Source organism: Rhinolophus hipposideros (genome assembly GCF_964194185.1).
Source record: "Rhinolophus hipposideros genome assembly, chromosome: 17".
Classification (NCBI taxonomy): Eukaryota; Metazoa; Chordata; class Mammalia; order Chiroptera; family Rhinolophidae; genus Rhinolophus; species Rhinolophus hipposideros.
In genome coordinates, this window is record NC_138063.1 from 58,410,481 (window position 1) to 58,434,042 (window position 23,562).

Sequence of the window (23,562 nt, forward strand, 5' to 3'; positions counted from 1 at the left end):
TTGCTGCACAGCTGACCGCAAGGGTTTAGTCTGAATCTGGCTGAATTTTAAATAATCCCAGAGCTTCCATCTCATTGACACTTGTAGAGACAGCTTTGTAATCACTGGGGGGCTCATACCCCAGGCTACTGGTGGAGTAGGACCAGTGTGGGAGCCACTGGTGGGAGGGGTATTAGATTTGAAGACAGGAAGACCTGGGTTAAAATCCCAGCCCCACCACTGGTAAGCTCTTAGGTGTAAGTCAGTACAGGTTAACTGCTAAAACCTACAGCTCCAAGTTTCAGTGACTTCACACAGCAAATATATTTATTTGTATCTCCACCACATATCTATGCAGGTTGGCTGGGTGGGCATGGGAGAGTTTCTGTTTCACACAACCTTATGGGAACCAGACTCCCTCCATTTTGAGACTCTGCCTTTCTCTGGTTTTTGGAGTACTCTCCACTGAGCCAGCAGATGGGGAAATAGTATGGAGGAGTGCCCAAGGGAGGCCTGGAAGTGGCCTATATCATTTCTGCCCAGATACCACAGGCCAGAATTCAGTCAATGGCCTTGGCTAACTAAAGGGAATCTGAGAAATGTAGTCTAGTTGAGTTCCTAGGTGAAAAAGGAAAATGGCTTGGTGAATACTAACCAGATCCTGTTCTTCTCTTACTCAGGACTCTACTTATAGGTTGCTTGTCTGAGAAATCTCCTTTGTCACCCTTGCATCCCCAAGTCTGGGCTAGGTCCTTCCTATGGGTGGCTCTCTTTATCATTCTCTTCTTTCCTCATCATTACATTTACACTGTGATGATGTTTATCCCTCTAAACAAGGAAAGCAGAGACTATACATCTGGCTTTTTGATATTAGGTTCCCAATCTATACTGCGGTACCTGGCATATAGCTATTCAATTATTATATTGATTTAATGAACCTCTCTAAGACAGTTTCCTCTTCTATAAGATGGGAATACCCGCGAGATAAGACTGTTGTTAGTATGGGTATTGTGTGTATATGTACCTAGCAGTATCTTTTTCATCAGTGATTGCCCTGTGCCTGACTAACAAAAGTGTCACATCTGGCCCTTCTCCAAACCCTTGTCCTAAGTCTTCACCCTATACTGTGCAAGCCACTTGTCAAGGTGGCAGCTCATGGCTTATAGCTATCTCAGCATATGCTCTCCTCCTCTCTGTGCTTCAGGACAGACTGGATTGTGTCTGCTCATTTCTGAGACCCTTTTCCTAGTGCAGGTCTTGGACCACACGAAGCATAAGGGAGCACTTACTGCAGGCTTGAATACATCAGAATATTGCCTGGCTCATCACACAGGGCAAATTGGCTGCCAGGCAAAACTGAACAAAATTTGTACTTAGCCACCACAGCGTTTAAATTAAAAGCTAAATTAGTTGCCACATGTAAAAGTCAGATTTCATATAGAAAATACTTTCTTCTCCTAAAAAATGGTAAGATCGAGCAATTGGGCTACCAGTCCTGCCTGGTATCAATTGGCTGAAACTTAGCAGTGGCTTCCCCCTTTATACAGGGCATGTGCTCTCCATTTCTACACAGTCTCTACTATCCCCTGACATTTTAAATGATGCTAATTTCTCTCCTTTGAGATAATAGCCTTGCCAGTGCAGACACTTACATTTGTGACCCTTGACTCTTGTGGTTGACAATCTTTTTAGTGGTTTTAGATACTTTGAGAATCTAATCAGAGTTATGAACTCTCTTCAGCACCTGCATATAAAACACAAACTTTTACATACAATTTGGAGCTTTGCAGCCCCTCCTAAGGCCAGGCTATTGACTCTTAGGGTGAGAATTCCCAAGTCAGAGATAACATCATCTCGCCCATTTTCTACCATGTTCCCCCCAAAATAAGATCTAGCCAGACCATCATCTCTAATGTGTCTTTTAGAGCAAATATTAATGTAAGACCCGGTATTATATTATATTATAGTATAAAGACCGGTCTTATTTTACTATAAGATTAATTTTTGCTCCAAAAGACGCATTAAAGCTGCTTGTCTGGCTAGGTCTTATTTTCGGGGAAACACGGTAACACTTTCCGAGATTTCCCATGGCTGCCTCATTCTCTACAAACAGGTAGTCTGAGAGGCCTTTCCTGACCATCCATTATAAGGTAGCTTTTCTCCCTTCCCCTGGCGATCTAGTCCTTTTTAATTCCCGCTTTTATTTCCCTAAAGTGCTTCTTACTCTCTGAACCCATCTGGTTCCGTCATTAGTTCACTTGTCTGTTGTGTGACCCCACCCTCACCGCAATACAATATAATGTCAAGAGGGCACTGTATCCCAGAGCCTTGATCAGTGTCTGGTACCCAGGAGGCACTAATAAGAGTTTGTTGGGATGGATGGACGGATCCCCCCGTCTCGGGCTCCTCCAGGCTTTAGACGAGAGGAGCCAAGTGAGAGAGTAGCTTTGTAGTCGGTGACCTGGGTCGAGCCCCGTCCCTGAGGCACCCTTCTCCTGCGCCGTAGCCGGCGGTGCCCGCAGTTGCCCGGAGGTCGGAAACTTCGGGGCCGGAACGGGCGTGCGGGGCGCGTGGCTGGCGGGGGGGAAGCTTAACGGGCCGGACTGCCGCGGCGGCGGCCGCGGGAGGGGCGACACTGGCGGGTGGCGGAGGTGGCGGCGGCGGCTGCAGCATGGCGGGGCAGCGGGTGAACGTGAACGTGGGCGTGCTGGGTCACATCGACAGCGGCAAGACCGCCCTGGCGCGGGCGCTGAGCACCACGGCCTCCACGGCCGCTTTCGACAAGCAGCCGCAGAGCCGCGAGCGCGGCATCACGCTTGACCTGGGCTTCTCGTGCTTCTCCGTGCCGCTGCCCGCGCGCCTGCGGTCTGCGCTGCCCGCGCCCCGCCTGGCGCCCGGCGCGGGGCCTGAGCCCGGCGCGCCGCAGCTCCAGTTCACGCTGGTCGACTGCCCCGGGCACGCCTCCCTCATCCGGACGATTATTGGCGGTGAGCGTAGGCTGGGGCGGGAGCCGGGCTCGGGAAGCTGGGCGGGGCGGCCGGGTCCGCCGCCCGGAGGGGAGACCCCACTTCTCTGGGGGGCAGCGGGCCCGGCAGGCGGCCGTGACTCGCCCGAGGCCCACGTGCGCGGAGGCCGTGGGACTGGAACGCGCGGCCACTTGGCTTGGAAGCTTTCCCACTCAGCACAACCGGGCAGGAGGGTGCTTTCCTTAAAAAGAAAGATTGGTTTTATCAAGATGTGTTTGTAATACACGAACAAGTTGAGAAACACGAAAGACTACAAAAAGGGTATACGTAAAAAGTGTCATAAAAAGAAGTTTGCACTCACCTGTCCTTTAGTCACCTGATTCCCATTCCCAGAATCATCAACCACTGTTCCTTTTGTATCATTTCAGGAAAACTCATGTAAAGGCTAGCATATCTGCGTATATCTGTACCCCCTCCTCATTTTTTATTCTTTTTTTCTTAACAAAAGGATAACATCATATACACTATTTTACTCAACACTGAAGGCTTCATATCTGTACATATAAAGCTACACGTCATTCTTTTTAAAGGTCTCATAAAATTGCATTGTACACAGGTATCAACATTTTCCTAACTAATTCTTAATGTTGGACATTTATGTTGTTTCTAGTTTTTGCTAATGATGCTTCGGGGAGTTTTCTAGAACAGAAGTCTTTGGTGAGTGTCCTAGTAGCATATCTTCAGGATAAGCTAGCACTGAGCTGGCTGGGGCAAAGGGCATGTGTGTGTTTAGTCATGGGTACTGCCAAATGCTTTCTTCAGATGTACTATTTAATTAATTTTTTAATTATAGAGGTAGTATACGAATATGCTCTATTTGTGAAGCAATAGAACATTACAAATCAGGCAAAACTTCCCTAATTCCCTTCCTATTTCTCCAGAGGCATCCACTGTTATCCTTTGTGGATTACTTTTCCAGGCCCATTTTACTATACTTAAGTCTATGGCTTTAAACTTACTTTAAAGGACAGGGCTTTAAAACTTACTTTGTTTTTAGAGAAAAGCGATACCATAATACAAGCATGTGGCACAGTAGGGCCTGTAGCTAAAAGAACTCTCTTCACTGCTGACCCAAGTACCTGGTTACCTTCCTTGTTTTCTATTTCCTTATGTTTTCTTCCAGTGCTGTCTCTGCCTATAAGCACATATGGGAATATATATTGGGCAGATGATTTTATTGGCCTGGTGGCAGATAGCCTAATTGGTCACTGGGCATGCCAAGTCCCAGCTATAGTGATGAGTGTGTTAAGTACTTTCATATTTGTTACCTCTTAACTGTTTCATGTTGCAGACAGTCTGAAATAATTTCCCTGTTTTACAGTAGAAATGAAGGCTCAAAGAGAAGGGACCTGCCCATGGTCACACTGCCTAAAGTCCTCTACTCAAGCCATATTTCAGTCATCAAATGAGTATTGAAGGGCACATGATCTTCTCTACCTGTTTCCCCTCATAACTGAATTCTGTTTGATCAAATCCAAATGCATTTTAAGGCATGTACTCTGAGCCAGTCTAGGTTGGAGGTAGAAGAGAGAAGTTTTAAAAAAAACAAATGACAAGGCAGATTCTTAGTCTTTTTTAGTAAATAGTGTAGGCAAGTGGTGAAGGACATACTTTTGGAATCAGAACTAGGCTTGAGGCCTGGCTTTCTCCCTTACTAACTGTGATCTTTGAACCTAATTCTGGACCTTCCACACCCTGGCAGATACTAGTAACTATGCAGCTCTTTATTGGCATTGCTTGTCTGACATGTTTGCTATTTCCCTGGGCAAATCCTACTGGTGGTTACCAGTTGAGGAAATTGGGACTTAGGGGGGCCGCTAGTAAGTGGCACAGTCCAGATCTGCTTCATTGCAAAGCTAGAGAGCCCTTTCCCACACTTCCCCAGGCCATTTTATACTGCCCCTGCTCCCTTCTAACATACATCTATAGAGAAGCTCTTCGCCGGACAGAAAGGTTTCAGGCAATAGCTTGATTCTATATAACCAGTTCCCCCAAGAATTTGGCAAGTCCTTGGTCTAGACTAAAATTGTAGATGAAAATAATTTTTTTCTTCTTGTGCGTACATTGTGGCTCTTTCTGCTTTTCTGTCACGTGAATGAGGAGACTTTCCTTGTCTTCTTACAGGCATAAAAATGTGACCTGAACACATTGGAATAGTGAGACCGTGGCTGCTACTATTCTTCCTTAAATAGGTCGGATTTCCCCCAAAAAAGATTTTTTCTTTTCAGGGAAATTAGAAAAGAAGATTTTTGTTTTCTTTTGAGGGAAGGGTGCTCACATTTGAGTTCCTGCTCTGGCCCAGGCCCATGGCTAAGAGTTTGATTCTATGCAACAATCATGATTGGTGGGAATGTGGTGGGAGTGTCAGCTGATTTTTCAGATGAGGAAACTGAAGCTCGGAAAGTAAAATACCCTGGGCTGGTGTGTTGGAAGCTCACTCTGCTGCCCTTCACCTGGATCTGGTCAACACCTTTAGTTATCCTCGTGACCCATAAACCCATGGACATCTTTGCCTTCTTGAAATGGCTCCACAGGCCAAATCCTGGCTTATGGCAGCTGTTCTTCTCCTGAACACTCTCACTCCTCCTCTCTTTAATTCATTCCCCCCACACGAGGCAGCTTGCTCCTTTTATAGATGTTCATCAGATCATGTCAACCCTCAACTTTAAGACTTTCCAATGGCTTCTCATTGTGCTTAGAGTAAAATTCAGCTTCTTTATGGCCTTCAGGAAGAGAGACCCTTTTTATGGTCTGACCTCTGCCTGTCTTGGAGCCTCATTTCTTGTTTCTGACCTTCAGCTCCACTAGCCCTGTTTCTGCTTACCGAATGGACCAGTCTTTGCACCTGTTCTTTGTTCCCTCTGTTTGGTATATCTGGCTTCTCATCATTTAAGTCTCAGTTTGAATGTCACCTCCTCAGAGAGGCCTCTGACCTACCTATCTAAAGTATCCCCAGCTCTATCCCCCTCATACTTTCTTGTGTTCCTGTTTTACTTCCTTATAGCCCTTTTCACTATCTGGTACTCTTTATGTGTTTGCTTGTCAGTTGTCTCTGTCCTCAATGATAGCAGAGCAGGAACCATGTCTGTCCTGTTCACCAGCGTATTCTCAGTGCTTGGGCCAGGCTCTGGCCCAGAGCCTGGTGTGTAGTAGGCACTTCGTAAGTTCTGAATGAATGAAGTTGTGTACCAGCTCCTGGGCTAGCTGGTTATAGTGAGCAGAGAACCTTCTCTGTGTATTAGTGGACAGAAAATAATCAGCATGAGCCTGTAGTCGATACATAATGCATGTCGATTCTTTCCCCTCCCTCTGGGTGCTGACAGCAGGGCTGGGAGAGGGCATCATGTGCAGAGTGACAAATTAGAGCTCTTTGCATATAGGACAAAAGCAGGAATTATTTACTTAGCTGGAGGGTACGGTGTGGGATATGATAGGGGAAGAAGAGCTTTCCTAGTAGTAGAGAAAATACCTGGGCAAGGCTCTGAGGCTTAAATCTGTTGTTGTCTTATCTTTAGAATTAGAGATAACTGCCAGCATTTAGGCAGGGCTTGAAATCAGCTAGTGTGTAGAGAGGTGTGCTGAAGGTGAAGGTAGAAGGGTTGGTGGACCAGATCCTATAGAGTGGTAAGTGTTGGACTTCGATTAGGCCCTTAGTGTAGATTTCTCCTAAGAGCCCTGGGAGGCTTTTAAAGCAGGTTTGTGATATCATCAGGCCTGAGCTTTAGAAAGATGCAAGATCGCTGGGCAGGGGTTCCTACTGATAGTACGCACCACACCTATAGCTGGGATTGCTGGAAGATTGGGCTCTTGTGAGAGTTCCCAGCCTACTGTGAATGATTTAGGCCCTTTGCTGAATACATTATCCCCAGGAGAAGGAAATTAGAACTATTGTCTGAGTTCGATGATTATATCTCTGAAGTTTAATATGTCTTAAAGCTATTTCTCCTTAATACTTTCATGGACAAAAGGAATCCTTTCTTAACTTGGAAAAAATTGGGTTTTATCTCCTTGACCCACTAGACCTTAGATAAAACTCCTAAGTGGTGCTGTGGGGTTAATAGTGACAACAGTACTTAGCATTTATTTAGTGCTGTCCATATGCTGTGGTTTTTTTGTTTGTTTTTTCTGTTTAACCCTCACAAAAATCCTGTGAGGTAAGAGATAGCATTCCCATTTTACAGATGAAAAAGCAGAGGCTCAGAGGTCAAGAAACACATTCATAAGTGTCAAAGTTCAGTTTGAACCCACATTGATCTGACCACACAGCCCATACTCAGGCATTCTCAATGTGAATGATAAAGCGTAACTGTCCCCTCCAGTCCCCTGTAGTGGTGTTTCAGGGCAGTACTTTTCTCTAATCCATTTTAGAGTATAAACCTTTCAGGGTTAGAACTTCAAAAAGATTCAGTAATGTATGTTTTAAAGACTTGGGTGGAGGTGAGGGACTTGGACCCATCCTCAATCTAACACTGGCAGGAAGGAGGAGAACTGAAAAATGCTGGTATCTCGGCTTGGCAATTTATAGTCCTCTGGTGGCTGCTAGGATTAACAGTGTATTGTCTCCTGGTCTTTTGTTCCAGTTGTTAATGAACAGCAGCTCTTCTGCCATGACTTGTCACCCTGATCTCTTGTTATCTGTGCTACCATTTAAGTGGTGCTTCCTGCATGGCTTGGATGCTCTCAGGCCCTCCTTGGCCACAGGTTTTGGCCACAGGTTACTTGTAAGTCTGATTTAGGGTTACTCTCTTTGGAGGGAAAACAGTCAACAGCCCTGGGGATTTTTGTCTCTGTAGCATGGGAGAGAACATTTATTTGTAAAATGAGCTACTTTGCCTTCTTTGTTTTTCTAGCTTTCTGTGTTATTGGTGCCAATGTGGAGAGAGAAAGCGCTTGTCCTTTTGTCCTGTTTCATCAAGGAGTGTGTGTGTAATCTTTCTGCAGTCTCTCTGAGATGCTCCCTTTGGATCTGTGAAACGGCATTTTCATGTGTGTGAACAAGTGTGTGTTTTTAACCAGATTTTTTTACATTAACCTTTGGGCATTGCACATAATGCCTAGAAAGCAGCACGGTACAAGCAGAGATAACAAACTGGGTCCTGGAATTTGGGCGTTATTCTAATGAAAAACCAACCAACCAACCAAAAGAAAACACTTTTGGTTTTCTTTGTCCCTAGTCTTTTTATGACTGTGTGTAGAAATGTATTAGGTTACATTGTGGTATTCAGATATGTTTGTCCTAAAATATTGAGGCATATTTAAAGGAGTTGATATTAGTGGAAATGCTTCCATAACCTTAACTTCTTTAGCTTTTGAATCTGTCAGGGCTTACTGTGCCTTTGTGCTGCCTTTTACTTTCTCTTCTTTGTTGAAAGATGCACACAGTACTGCAATTTTCTCTACTGTCAGGTGAAGCTGAGGCAAATACTGGTGTCTTTTTTTCTTTTTGATCATTTTATTTTATTAAAAATTTTTTTCAATCACCGTTGACATTGAGTATTATATTAGTTTCAGGTGTACAGTGTAGTGGTTAGACATTTATATAATTTATGATGTGATCCCCCTGATTAGTCTGGTACTCACCTGGCACTCTACGTAACTATTATTACATTGACTATATTCCCTATGCTGTACTTCACATCCCCATGATTGTTTTATACGGTGTCTCTTGTGTCAACTTGCTTACAGGCTCTGTATGTCCAGGAGGAAGTTGGCCTCACTCAATGCCGAGTGTGTCTTTATTCAAATACAAGTTTTCCTGTTTTGCCTGCTACCTTATCACTCTCTGACCCCACCTGATCTTCTAAGTTGGAGCGCTTTGAGCTGTCTCTAGGAGACTCTCCAGTTGAGTTGTGTCTGCAGCATTTTCTGGAGTTGGACAGCGGGTGACTTTGCTTTGGTTTGGGTGACAGTGTGGGGGTAGCACAACATCAGAGATGCAGCCTTGACTTTAAATTAATGCAGAATATTTGAGCAGGAACCAACAGGAAAGAAAAATGGAAGCAGGTAGTCATATTTCATTCTGTTGGGGTACATTTTTCTTCTCATGGGGCTTGCCCTTGAGAACAAAACATATCAAATGTTAAATCAAAGAATATTTTTGTAGTCATGCTAGGAATAGAAAATAATGCAAAGACTTTGCCTTCTTGAGTCAAATATTTTGCTGGAAGGTTATAATCAAAGTCAGAAGGAAATCATAGCCACAGCTTTTGGGAAAGCTGTAATCATTTAAAATTAATTGTTTTTAAACTTTTCACTTAATGTCCTCTTTGTTTTCTCTCAGCATGTTTCTTGTTTTTTTCCTTCAAAGTCACCCCATCCAGGTTGAAATAAGATTTGGGCGGGTCTCCCAGGAAACAACCTATAAGTTAAGCCCTGGGACATCTTCCCCGCTCTGTTCTGTCATTCTTTGTTGGTTGGAGCCTCGGCCAGGCTGCAGATGAGATGCCCTGTCTGTTCTCTTTGACTGTTGGCCTTCAAGCGTGTGCTGGAAATGATGGTACCCACAGCCCTGGGTACTCTGGGTAACCTGGAGCCACAGTCCTGGCGTGCTGGAGCCTGACATTTCTGAAGTGGCCTTAGGGTGGGGCGGGGAGCGGGAATGAGTCCACGGGGCTGGGCTGCAGTTGCACCTCATGCCTCCAGTGCTTTGCTGCTGGCTGACTTCTACCTCTTGTTCCCATTAGCCTCACAGTGAGGTATCGCAGGCACAGGGACATCTGAATCATTTCACGTGGGCCTGGCACATAGGAGATATTCAATAATGTCCTTAAATATTTTTATTGACATATAATTCACATACCATACACTCACCTATTTCAAGTGTCCACTTCAGTGGTTTTCAGAATATTCACAGAGCTGTGTAGCCATTGTACAGTCTAAGTTGAGAATATTTTCATCACTATAAAAAGAAACCCCATACCCATTAGCAGTCACTCTCCATTCTCCTCTTCCTTCAGGACTAGGCAACCACTAACCTACCGAATATCTCTAGATTTGCCTTTTGTGGACATTTCATATAAATGGAATCACATACTATGTGGCCTTTTGTGTCTGGCTTCTTTCACTTACTGTAATGCTTTCAAGGTTCATCCATGTTGTAACATGAATTATACTTCATTCCTTCTTTGAAAATCTGTTTATTTTTAATTGTGGTAAAGTACATATTACAAAAAATGTACTGTCTGAACCATTTTTAAGTTTACAGTTCAGTGCCATCCATCTCCAGAACTCTTTCATCTTACAAAACTGAAATTATACCCATTAAACAGTTAACTCCCCATTTCCCACCCCTTGCTGTACTTCATTCCTTTTCATAGCTGAATAGTATTCCATTATATGGATAGACTACTTGCTTGTTATTTAATCCATTCCTCAGTTGAAGGACATTTGGATTGTTTCTACTTTTTGGCTATTATGAATAATCCTGCTATGAACATTGGTATACAAATCTTTGTGTGGACAAACGTTTTTATTGTCGTGGGTATGTACCTAGAAGTAGAATTGTTGGTTTATAGCATAACTCTATTTCTACTTTTTGAGAACCTGCCAGACTGTTTTCCACAGCTACTGCACCATTTTACTTTCCCACCAGCAATGTATGAGGATTCTAATTTCTCCACATTCTCACCAACACTTGTTATTGGTCTATCTTTTGGATTATAGCCATTGTGGTAGGTGTGAGATGGTATCCCATTGCATTTCCTTGATGGCTAATAATGTTGAACATGTTTTCACATGCTTCTTGGCCACTTGTACCTATTCTTTGGAGAACTATCTGTTCAGATCTTTTGCCCATGTTTTAATTGGATTATTTGGCTTTTTATTAATGAGTTGTAAGAGTTCTTTACATATTTTGGATGCCAGTGCCTTATTTAATACATGATTTGCAAATATTTTCTCCCCTTCTGTGGGTTATCTTCACTCAATAATATTTCAATTAAACAAATAATTGAGTTGAGTTGAACTAAATAAATGAATGTATATTGAGGGGATTAAATGTGCCTAACACATTATCTGTGCTGTGGTAGGTGTGTAGCAAGTGCCATTTGCTTGTTTCTGGAAGGCCTGTTAGGGTCCCTCCTGTCCTCTTCCTGAATCTTCCCATTTCTGTCCTTAGTGCCTGGCGGGAGATGGGTCATCCTGGCTGTTCATGCCTTAGTAGGGTCTCATTCCACATTAGAGTCTTGTCCAGGGTCTGGTCTGCAGATATGTTTTGATGGCCCATGTAGCAGTTTAAAAAATTCATTGCCAGCATTAAAAAATCAGGAGAGCTCATAAAACAACCCAGATTCCTGGCTTGTGTGGAAACACAACGAAACTCTTATGTCCATGGAGACATGTTTCAGTGTGGCGGCACTGGCCTGGGGCTGAGTGGAAGTAGTATGTGCTCTGCAGAGTGCCTCTTTCGGTTACAGTGCCTGGGCCCTGGAGACATTTGGGCTTGTATTCACTATTTATTCAGAGATTTCTGCAAACATCTTGTGTGCTTGTTCCGGATGTGAGGGCAGGTGTAGACATGGCTGTCTTCAAGGAGCTCCCAATCCTGAGGTTGGGGGACAGCGGGGGCAGCGCCAACAGCCAGTTAAGATAAGATGCAGAATTATAAGGGCTTTAGAAAGAGAAGCATAAGATGCGTATGCCTCTGCCCACAAGAGGGGATTCTGGGATAGGCCTGGAAGGTTTCCTGGCAGAGAAAGAGGAAAAGGCAGAGCAGACTCAGGGCACACAGCCTGAGTGGTCAGCAGTGTGAGAGCGTATCTGGCCAAAGAAGAGGAGCAGTAGGAGCTGCCACTTTCAAGTGCGGGGGAAGTGGGAGGAGGTAAGGCTGGGGCATCAAGGTCATGGGGAGTCAGGAGGAAGGGCTATCTTGTCAACACTTTGAAGGATGGTTGAGATTTTGCCAGTGGAGAATATGGGAGGCTTTCCAGCTAGAGAACTTGGAGTAGACAAAGACACAGAGAGAGGAAGGAAGGTCTGGAGTGTGAAAAGAGGAGAGAGCAGGCTGAGCTGCAGAGGCAGGTGGGGCCTAGAGCTCAGGAACTTGGAGAGCATCTTGTGTGTGGGGGGAGGAGGTTGGGTGAGTTTTGAGCTGGGAGATCTGGTGGCTTTTGAAGAGTCTGAGGAGAGGGCATGTAACAAGTGGTCTGGGGTTTGGGCATCTCTCCCCATTCCAACTGCACCTTTCAGATCTGCTTGAAGAGGGACAGGGAGAGAGAGAAGGTGAGGGAGAGTGACATCACTGGCAGAAGGGCATCATCAGGATGGAAAGTATGGCTCTGGGATGTGGATGTGGGAGGCTAAGCAGAGGCTGAAGAGCCATCTGCTTCTTGGAAGGAACTAGGGGGAATGGACATTTTGGGGACAGCTACTGTCTGCTGGACACTATGCTAAACCCTTGGTCATCCCACTGCACTCTGCCAGCCAGGCCCTGAGGGTGGGGTTTCCCTGCTGTATTGTATAGCACATGGAAATGGGATTGCAGAGGCCAGTGGCTGGAGCAGGGGTCTAACCCAGGGGATCCACTCAGATCTCAGGCCATGCCTGCTCTGCTAGGAGTTGGGGTTCCTGAGGAGCAGTTCGTAGACGAGTCAGTTTGTCACAAATAGAGATTTCTGCTTTCATTCTACCCTGGATTGAGTTCTGTTTTTTGTTAATTGGGTCTTTTATTTTCTTGTGCTGTGTGATTAGGCTCTGCTGCTTTGAAGTGGCCTTGGTTGGGTGGGGAGGGAGTGGGAAGGACTTAGTTAACTGTGGTGATCCTCTCTTGGCAGGAGAAGAAACAAGTTTTGCTGTTGAGAGAGAAGTTGACTTTCCCTCTTTCCATATCTCTTGTGTTGTGATGATGCCTCTCTTGTCTTGGAGCCTTCAGGAAGACTAAAATAATTTCCTTTGTCTCTAACCTACTTCCTGAGGATATTTATTTGGTGGTATGCACAGGTGCTACCTAAAGATAAACCTGACTTTTTTCTTTTAAAATTAGTGCTTGGAATTGCTAGCATTGACCTGTTTGGCCTCAGAAATCTGCTCTGCCAGGCCTTGTGGCTTCATCTTTTACCATTGAATTATTTGGGTTGCTTAAAGCTCTGGGAGGGTCAATGACTTGTCCTTGGTCATTTGACACTGGGACTAGAGCTCTGCTTTCCCGGTTATATGAGTGTTGCAGTGTGTCACTTAAAAAATAGCTCTGTTTGGCCTCATTTTCAGATGAATTTCAGCACCAAAGACCCGTGCTTATGTGTGTGTGTGAAATTCCATGTTCCCTATACTCTAAAATGATCCAGGGCACATTCAGAGATGGTCCTCAGAACTAGACCTTATGCTCCAGAGAAAATGGCTTTACCTAGAAGGATTCCATTTTTTGAGCACTTGCTGTTTGATGCCCACAGACAAGTAGACCACAGAAAGATTGGGAAGGAAAGCTGGTGTTCGCCAGTGCAGACATCAGCTTTCAGTATAGGCAACAGAGGGCTGACAGTGTTTTAAAAAAAACAGTCTCTGCAGGGGCTTGATTAGCACTTTCCAACAGAATTTTCTGTGGCGATGGGAATGTTCTGTGGTGGCACAGTCCCGCATGGTAGCGTGAGCTGTGGGGGCTATCGAGCACTTGTACTGTGGCTAGTACAACTGAGGAACTGAAATTTTAAGTTTTTTAAAATGTAAATGTCAGTAGGTGGTTCTGCACCTGAGTTTCCTCCTTATTGGGCTGGTTTCCCCACCAATGAACACCATAGGCCCTCAGACTCCATATCTGTGAGACTACCCTCTCCACTTCCTCACCTTCCCAGTGAGATGATATCTCCCGTGGCACAACCTTTGACATGATCCTCAGCATGTCCTCCTTCTTCACTTTCATGTGAGTCAGTTACTAGGTCTTGTCCCTCCTGCATATCCACTAACCTTCTAGCATCCCCATCACCACAGGGGCTGCCTTAGGGCAGGCCTCCATTAGCTCCTGACTGGATGTGTACATTCCTTCACAGTCGCTGATTTCAGCCTCCTCTTAAAACTCCCTCCCTTCTGTAGCCAAGAACTGTTTCTAAATTACTAATGTAATTCTCTTACTTTCCTGTTTAAGTCTTCACTTGTTCTCCATTGGCATAAATGCCAAACTCCTCGGTATGGCTGACAAGGCCCTTCCGGATGGGTCTGTGTCGCATTGCTTGTCTCTCTCTCTGTCTTTGTCTCTCAGGACTCCGAGTTGATTGAACTACTTGCAGGTCTCTGGACAGATGGACTGCGTTCTTTCACACTGTGTGTTCTGGCTACATGCAATTTCTGGAGGAGCGTCACTGTTGGCCCTCCGTAGCCTGGATTAGGTGACCCTCATTTTAGGGTCTATAACATTCTCTGCATACCCTAGGATCTCATTTCTCCCCATCTGTTGTCATTTTCTGTTTACTGGATTATGTTTTCCAACGGACTTGATCCTTTTGAGGGTGGGGCTTATCGTCACTCAACTCCATTTTTAAGGCCCCAGGACAGGGCCTGGCACAGAGTAAATGTTTGGTGCCTGAATGAATGAATGAATGAATGAATGAATGAATGCAGAGGTCATTTCCCACTGCCTGCAGCAATTACCTACCCTCCTGTGGTGCTTTAAACCTCTGGCCAAACACAGGTCACAGGGGAGGAGCTGCCTGTCTTGAGGTTAGTTTAGACAAGTTAATCTTTCAATGGAAATTCAATCCTCATATTTCATTTTCAGGCCACTTTGCGTAGCAAAGTAGTTTAACTCGGAGCAGATTTCTGCTGTACTCATGGTTAATTTCATGGCCCACAGAGGGTCAGCACTCTAATGCTGGGAACACGGCGACCACGGTACAGTTCACCGCACATGCTGAGGGCCCGGCAGCCCTGTTGTTTTAGAGAAGCAGTTTTCAAACATCCTTCAGCGGGCTGATTTTGAGTTAACGGGTGACCTTTTCAAGAACATTTTTAAAAGCTATAACATAGATCCCTCCCAGACCGTATATTTTCCTTTCTCCACACAGTTCAAAGGGGCTGAATTGTCTCATAGGTTTTTGCCAGCAATCTTCAGCTTGACCCTGGTTGTTTAAATCTGCTGGAGGAAATTTGAACAAACTTGTTCTTTGGTAATTCTTCTGCCTCTGTGAACCTTTAACCTTAAAGGTTTCTTTCAGAGCCAGGGGCTGCATTGTCACCAGCCGTCCCTGCTGGGGCTTTCAAAGGGCATTGTCTAGTGCGTCTGTTTTCACTTTGCTACTGGAGTTCTTTTGAGGAAGGGTATTAATTCAGACCTGATTCTGAGACAGAACGAGGACTTTTAAATTTACCCCAGAGCTTGGGGACGGGGAAATGAGCATAATGCAAGCCTGTGGCTGGTGCCAGTGACTATTCTACAAATAGTCTGTGAAGGTGAAGGGAGAAGAGGCCCTCCAGAGATGGATTGGGCATGTATGCTGTCCAGTGGATGACCCCAGCTCTGCCTAGGACTTGTTTGACAATATGACAAAAAAGAGGTTCCTGTCTCTGGGCCTGGAGTCCCTTCTGAATGTAAACTTCCTGGAGCACCAGTTCTTAGGAACTTGGGAGGCCAGACATGAACTTGGGATTCACTTGGTATTACAAAATGCTTGCATGATATGAAACATGCTCCCTGAGGCAAGAGGGTAGAGATTATTTGATGCTGCTCCTGTCATTCTGCCCTGAGACTCTGACTCACTTCCATCAGCTAGCCAGTTTCATCGTTTAGTTCTTCATGTGTTTTTTCCAAAGGAAAGCCCAAAGACACCCAAAAATGTGTGACATCACCAGGCTCCCGTGGGCTTAGGGGCAGGTGTTTTGGGTCTTTGATTCCTCCAATCTCTCTCCAGACAGCTCCTTGTTTGTTTTGTCACCTATTCTTTGCACTAGGTTGTAGCTCTTAAGAGTTCCTGGCCTGGTTCCTTGGTTTTCTTTTGTTTCTTCTCCCCAGGTTCTTAGTGTGCTGAAAATTTGGCTAGGTGACCTTATTCCTTAAGTTCAGAATTTGTAGAAGTAAAGATGTTTCATTAGTGTAGTCAATGAATCCGGAGCACCTACTGCATCTAGGAGTTGGGTTTACATTGGTGAAGAAGGCAGCAGTGGTTCCTGCTTTCATGTACCTTACCACCCGGTAGTGTGGGAGGCAGACGTCCCAGGAGTGAACAGAAATGTGCTGAACTACAATTGTGATGGTGCTGTGAAGGACAGTGCAGGATGCCCAGAGAGCGATGAATGGATGTGGGGAATCAGTTTGGAGGCCCGGGAGGTCTTTTTAAGGAAATTAAGTTAAAATCTGAAGGAGGAACCTAGCAGGCCCCTGGAGTGTTGGGAGGGAGTGGCGCATATGAGAGTTTTGAGGCAGGACACAGGTTAGGCTGTTCTGCAAGTGCCAGGGTCGGTCTGGCTGACTTTACCAAACATAGTTCCCACAAAAGAAACCTGGTACAGGGCTGGCATATTTGGGGAAATATGTATATTTGGAGTGCATGTCACTCTCTTTTGCTGGAGAATAAAGCAACTGTATGTCTTCATTCTGATACGAGGACAGAAAGCAAGAGGGAGGAAGTCAGTGAGCCTCTGGAGGCGTGTGGTCTCAGCATGGCTGATCTGTTGGCCTTCTTCCACCCATAGTTCTATAGGTGTCTAGTACTGCGCCTCTTCCTTCCTTCCCATGCTTGAGGAAAGGGCTGGCGTGGAAATAGAATCTGGCAGGTAATCCTGGCATACAGTGAACCAGAGTTTTCACTGTTCTGTGACTGTGTGTGGCCATTTAACATGAGCCCATGGACTGCTTATGATTCACAGTCAGGCAGGGGTTAAGGATAGTCGTGAACCACCAAACCAAGCATTGGACATCAGAGATGGTTCTGGCTCCTGGTCACAGCCCAGGGAGCACACGCCCCTAAATATGTTCTCCATCCCCCTTTCCTTCTGGGGTTCCCATTGAGTTAAAGATAAGCGTTAGAGGCAACATTTGCCTTTTCTTTTTCCCCCAGAAGTGAGTTTGGCATGAGATTAGTTCAGCCTGGATTGCGCCTGGAAGGGTGGAAGAGTGGGTGCAACCTTTGCATAGTTTATAGTTCAGAACTGGAATTGGAGACTCACTTAGGGAGGCCGAGGCCGTAGCCTGGAGGTACCTGCCAAGCAGGCCGGCCTGGCCTCAGACTTTACTGGATGTTTTTCTGCCTTTAATTTCTCAAGTTTTCCAATAAGTGAACAGTAGGTTACATCCTTTAAGACTTTTTTGAGATGCCAATTTGGTCTTTTGGGGACGGAGCCCTGTCCCCAGGTTGGAGGAGAGAATGTTTGCAGGTAACTTTACCAGGTCAGCGCTCTTCCAAAAGGAGAAGAGGCACGTGTAACTGAGCTTAAGGGGGGTTCTATGAGAAAGAGCATCCCAGGTTCCCCCTTCCTTTTTTTCCCCTCTAAAATCAAATGGAATCGCTTTTCCTGGCAAATATTTCCTAGATAAAAAGGTACTATGTGCTTGTTATTGTAGAGTCATTAGTTGTTTTTAAAAGTACATAATAAGAAACTTGCTATGGTAACCAATAAGGTTTCTTTTCGAGGAATGAATATTTTCTAGGAAAGATAAGAGTCAGTTCTTTTTGTTTTGATTTCTTCAGCTGAATCTTCCCCTCTTCCTCCTATCTCAAAAATCTGTCTTGGAAGGCAATCTGGGGACATTTAGCGAGCACCCTGGTAACAGATGTGTGTCATCCTGTTCCTGACACATCTCCAGGCCCTAGAAAGGCAGCTGTACAATTGCAAGCTGTCCATGGGGCAGTGGGTGGAAACCATTTCCATGCTGACTCTGGGACTGTTTGGTGCACAAGAGGGCAGTGTTTGCTTATGGTCCTGATTGAGATGATCAGGTTAGCATAGTTAGAATGACCTTGGACTTTTTCAAGACAAAATAAACTAAGCCACAGCCACGAGGGCTTCCCCTATACCAGTAAGCGCCTGACCCCTCCACAGTATAGCTGCTTGCTATCTCTTTTTCCTTAAAAAGAAAAATATTGTTTCTTTCAACGTTTATTTTTTTAATTAATGAAAATATGGTTTGCAGCCTGTACCTAAAATGGCAGAGGTTAAAAAGTGTTGTGAAAGCAGAACAACTGCTTTCTGATTAAAAACCATATGGGAAGGGTTTTGTTTGAAGCAAGGGGTCAATGTATACTCTCCCCTTTCACATTAGTGTAAAGATGATCTGACTTCACTTTTAAAGCATTTGAAGATGTGGGCTTCAGTCATCAACCCTTCTTACACTCTTGTTTCCTTTTTTTTGCAAGTTTATGATATTAACCAAAGCAAGGAATTTCCAGGATTAAAAAAAAGGCGATCTCCTTGCCTCCCTGAGGCACAATGTACGTACTTTATGAAATAGGCGTGTCAGCTTTTGTATAAGAATTTGCCTTTTTTCAATTCTTTTGTGGTGTTTTTCTGTGGAGCCTTTCATGCCAGAAATACACATATTGGTGTACAACGCCGTCCCACTACATTCCTGCCTGTGCCAGAATTGGGGTCTTAGATCTTTTTTGGTCCCCCCAACCTGGAAGTACTGATTTCAGGTGCCTTCTCAATGTTAACACCCAATAGCAGTGGGCAGGTCCAGCACCCTGAGGAGATGCTGGAGATGATGGTGAGGTAGAGGAGCTGTGCTCAGGAATGACCTGGACCCACTTCTGGCACTACAGTGACAATGCCACTTTTCTTCTCCTCTCTGAGCCTGTTTGCGCACCTCAAATGCGGGTGATTATCTTTCTTGGGGTAGTTATATTAGAGGAAATGTCTATAAAGCTTCTGGCACATAGTAGGGAGTAATTCTTGTGTCCCTCTGGCCTTTCCAGTTATACGCATACGGGCGGTGGGGGAGGGTTGTAGAGACACAGACACAGGTGGTAGTTCTTGTGTTTGATTCACTGAGCGTGTCTGTTGCTCAGCTCCTCTGAGCATCTGCAGCAAGGCAGAATGAAATCTCCGTGGGGCGGTACCAAGTTGCTGCCGGATCCTTTGATAGCCATCGAGGAGAAAAGCTGGGTTCCCAGGCTTAGCCCTATATGAAATCAGATATCTTATAATCTTTTCTAATCACAACATAAATCTTCCAGAGTGAGTGTGTCTATAAGATAGATACTGCATGTGGTGTGTAAGCTATTCACACAATGTGTGTGACATCCTCACGGCGTTTCATTGATCGGTGGCATTTAATACGCAATTTGAATTTAATGGCGACAAGTGAACAGCTGCCTGGATGGCCCTCTCATTTGCTCCCCATGAAGTGCCTTTCCTGACTTCGGTTACAAGGGTGTGGGTATGCAAGGAAGGTGTTTGAGTGTCAGACTTCCAAAAGAGGCTCAGGCCTTGTTTTGCCAGAAACATAATTTCTGAAAAATGCCAGAGCCCTCACTTTTCAAAGGGTCCTAGTTTGTAAGGGGAATTAAAAGTTGTTTCTGTGTGTAGATTTGGAGTCGTTCTCCATCTTCACTCCCTACGGCAGGGTTGGTGAGCGGGTAATGGGACAGATATTCCTTGGTAGTAATTTGTAGCAGATTCTTGAATGTCTTGTATACTCTGGGTCACCGTCAACTCATAATGGAGCAAAATAGAGTGAGAATTCCTGCAATGAAAGACGTGAACGGCACACCAGAGAGATATGATGGTGGAGATAAAGTGCATTCTGTGAGAAAATATTTTCAGTGCTATCTGTAAAATTCAGATTGAATAACCATTCTGAAGTGCTCCCTTTAAAAGAGTTTCCTTCCAGAAGCACTGCAGTAAATACAATAATTTTTATTTCCCTTCTCCTTATCAGTCCCTCTACTGATATGTTCCTGCGTAGCCTATCTAGTCTTTTCAAATGAACACCAAATGATTAGTGTCAGCTTCCTTTTTGAATTATGATCCTTATTTCAGAACACAAACTGCTTCTTCGGTTTTGCTGGAGGTAATTATCAGTACTTACCAATATTGGGGAAGAGCTGGGAATGGAGGAAATGCTGCTGAAAATGGTGTCCCCAAGTGAAAATAGGAGGGAGGGGTTGTATGTATCACGTGTGTATAATGATAGGGGGGCTCGAAGGGCCTGGCCTGACACTGGACGGTCTGTCTCTCCTGTTCCAGCCTTATTGCAGTCTCTCACAGATAGATGAGGGAGGCATTGTGGACCCAGTTGTACCGCCATCTTTTGGGGAAGGGAACTCTGAAGACGCTGGGAAAGCTATTCCTGATGCTTGTAGGAAATGCTTGCTCTGGCCTCTGCTCTCAGAGGCCCTCACCTCTCTGTTTCCTTGGGGTCTGCCATGGGCCTGGTGGGAGTGCCCTTTGGGGAGAAGAGCAGGAGAAATGGAGGGCTGCTCTTAGACCTGAGGCCCTACCCCCATAGCCTAGCAAGCAGATGAACATGAATAAAATGTGCTGATACCCCACATAAAATACAGTTTATGCACGCTTACATCCGTGTTGAATCCCAAGTTTCTAGATGACACGCTCATATCTTAGTAGACATTTAATTTAACTTTAAGTAATTTCAGTTTCTGCAGTTTTCTTTTTGTGTTTTGGAGCCAGCAAAAATTTTTAAGTTTGCAAACACTGTAAACTTTGGTACTTTGCTTGTCATGCCTAATTAATGGCTGCCTTTGGGAAATCCAGAGGAGGTTTCAGACTTTGCCTCATAGGACTTCCCAGCGAGTTAAGAAGCTGCAGTGTAATAGGCCTTGGCTCTGGAGTCAGAAAGATTTAAATTGGAATTTTGCCTCTAATTCTTGCTTATGCGTGACTGTGGACATTTTGCTTTTCCTTCTTTTCTTCACCTGTTTAAAAAAAACCAAATCTACTTTTGGGGTTTGCTGTTGGGATTAGCAGTAGTAACTGTGATACGGTTAGCATGGTTCTGGGTGCGAGGTATAGATCCAGTAAATGGAAGCAGCCCTCGTTGTAGGAACTGTCTCCCGCAGGCCAGCATTGCAAGGTTTGGCACAGGAAGGTCATTGGGGAGAGTCAAACACCCTCTTCCCTCAGCACTGCAGACAGCTGGAAAGAACATTGAAATTATGCAAGAGCTATGTTTCAAAGAAAGAAATGAAATTCTTGAATTTTTAAGGCAAAGAAGAGGAGGGAAAAAACAGATTCATTGTTTTAGTTGGCTATTCAACAGAATGCAGGACAAAGCTGGCCTCTCTCCTGTCTAATGTCATCATCAGCATTCTTCCCCCCCCCCCCTTATTTTTCCCCTCCTCTTCCCCCCTCTTTGTTCTTTCCTCCTCGTCTACAGCCCTGCTCCTCCTTTTCCTACTTTTACTGCAACAACCCTCCCCCACCACTTTTCTCCAAGTCATTCTCAGGTTTTGTGCCTGGGATTAAATCTCATGCTCTGGAGATGCTCTAATGCTAGGAATTATTTCCTCTTTTTTGGTCTTTGGTCTCTTCTGCCACGTTTCCTGTTGCTTTCACAGGGAGGTGTCAGATGCTGGCCCCAAAGCTAATTTTGGGGCTTGTAAGGAGAGCCTGAAGAAGGGCTGTGACACGCAGGAGTTCCATTGTCGTGCAGTGCAGCCAGGGCAGTGGAGTGGGAACAGGGTGACATTGGCATGAGCAAGGTTTGGAGAAAGATGGGTGTGGATGGAAACCTGGACTGACTTCTAGGTAAAGCTTGACTGGGGTCTCAGGCCAGGTGGAGACTGGGAGATGCTGGAGGAAGTTCTCTGGGAGGGCTGAGAAAATTTAACATCACCTCACCATTTAATGAGTACCAGCAAAGTGACCTCTGCCAGCCCAACACAGTGCAGGCTTTGAAAAGCCCAAATGAAAAAGATAGGGTCTCTGCTTTTGGGAAACTCAGTGCTGGGAGAAGCTCACTGGGCTTCTCTTTCAGAAAGCAGGAGAACATGGGTTCCATTGTGAGACCCCTGATTAGGCACCCAGTTATTCTGGTGATCTAAGGGCCTGGATTTGCAATTTATCCTTCTTTCCCTAACAGTGGCTTGTAACACCTGTGGCTGTACTTAATTTATAAGGAGTAGTGGAAAGGACTGGACTCAGCATGCTCGCTTGGGCTTAAACCTCAGCCTGGTGCTTAGCTTGTGATGATGCACTGCTCTGAAGCTCAGTTTTCTCATTTCAACGTGGGGACGATCGCCTTGCAGGTTTTCTGTGAGAATCCAATGAGATGTACTATGTATAGTGCTTATCTCAGCGCCTGCAACCTTTAAAGTACTCAATGAATGGTGTTAGCTATTGTAATAACTAAATATGTTTCAATGTTTTAATGTTTAAAACACTTTGTCATTTGTCAGAAGTCTCACTTAGTTTTGATTGGGAAGGTAGGCTAGATAGATGTGTCTGATACCATATGTACTATATGATTTTCGCCTCTGCTTTTAGATGGTGGTTATGTAGTTGGGGAGAAACTAAATTAACATACTTGAGTAATCAGATTATAAGTACTTAATTGTGTTGATTTGGCTGTAAAATTGTGAGTACAATTGGAGTTGGAAGGAGGAAGGCCCATGAGGGGAAAAGGTGGGATGGAAACCAGAAGAGAAATGTGGATGGTTTATTAGAAAGCAGTATGTTTTGTCTACCAGGAGAGATCAGTCTGCAGGCTTGTTTTGTGTTTGGAAGCTGATGGGTGCCAATCTCTGCTGAATGCAGATGTACCCAAAATATCTGATGGAAGGAAACCTTAACTTTTCTTTAAATAATTTGTACATCTGTATTAAAGAAAAAAACACCCACAAAACAGCATAAATACAAATGTGCTATAATTTTAAATGACTGAGGTTTAGAGTCTGAGAAACTGAATTTGATCCCTGACTTCAATAGTTGTTAGCTGTCTGATCTTGGTAGGATACTTAGCTTCTTTGGGTCTCCTCTTCTGGGTCTGCAAAATAAGAAAGAACCATTTCAAGGATTAGAAGAAATATATCTGGTACATAATAAGCTTTTCATAAACATGGTTATTGTCATTACCATTTACTTTTCCTCCTGATAATAAAGGCTCCCAGTCTCTTGTGACTTTACTTTGCCAGCTTTAAATGTGGGCTTCCCTGAAATGCTATCGTTTTTTTCTGAAGTATAAATGAGTACACTGGAGCATTGATTCAGTGTTGTGGAGAGGTTTATAAATGCGTTTATATGACAGAGTTTTGGAAAACTCTTTTCGTATAACTAAAACAGAAAAAGCCCTTAATAGATTATTATTTTCAGAGCCTGAGTGAGGCCTATGTATACGCCTGGGGAAAAATTGAAAAACCTTTAGTTTTTCTAAAGATGTGTTGGGGGTGCCCTCATTTAAATTTGGGAAACAGATTTTCCCCTCAAATTTACTGTTTATTTTTTTGGGCATGCATCTTTTCAAATATCAGATATAAATATTTTCAGTTTTTAAACAAACAAAATTTTCGGTCTTTACAGGGGATTTAAAAGGTCTTGCTGAGTTTTCAGTTTTCCCCAGATTCGTGCTACTCTGAAACTTCTGGACACTGCATCTCTAGTTAAGCCAGAAAACTGTTTTGGTCTTGTAAATAATTCCATACTGAGCCAAATCTTATTATATCAAACTTTGAAGAACCTC

At 44.5% G+C, this 23,562-nt stretch overlaps 1 protein-coding gene across 3 annotated transcripts in view; it reads left to right on the forward strand.

Moving 5' to 3' along the window:
- The first annotated feature begins 2,585 nt into the window (after positions 1 to 2,585).
- EEFSEC (eukaryotic elongation factor, selenocysteine-tRNA specific) overlaps positions 2,586 to 23,562 on the forward strand; it is a 329,667-nt gene continuing 308,690 nt past the window's right edge. For 2 of the 3 annotated variants that reach the window (XM_081079076.1, XM_081079075.1), the window contains exon 1: positions 2,586 to 2,966. In XM_081079076.1, the coding sequence (XP_080935202.1) occupies positions 2,651 to 2,966 (316 nt within the window). In that variant the 5' untranslated portion in view covers positions 2,586 to 2,650. The remainder of the gene's footprint in view (positions 2,967 to 23,562) is intronic. The other variant, XM_081079077.1, reaches the window with a different exon arrangement.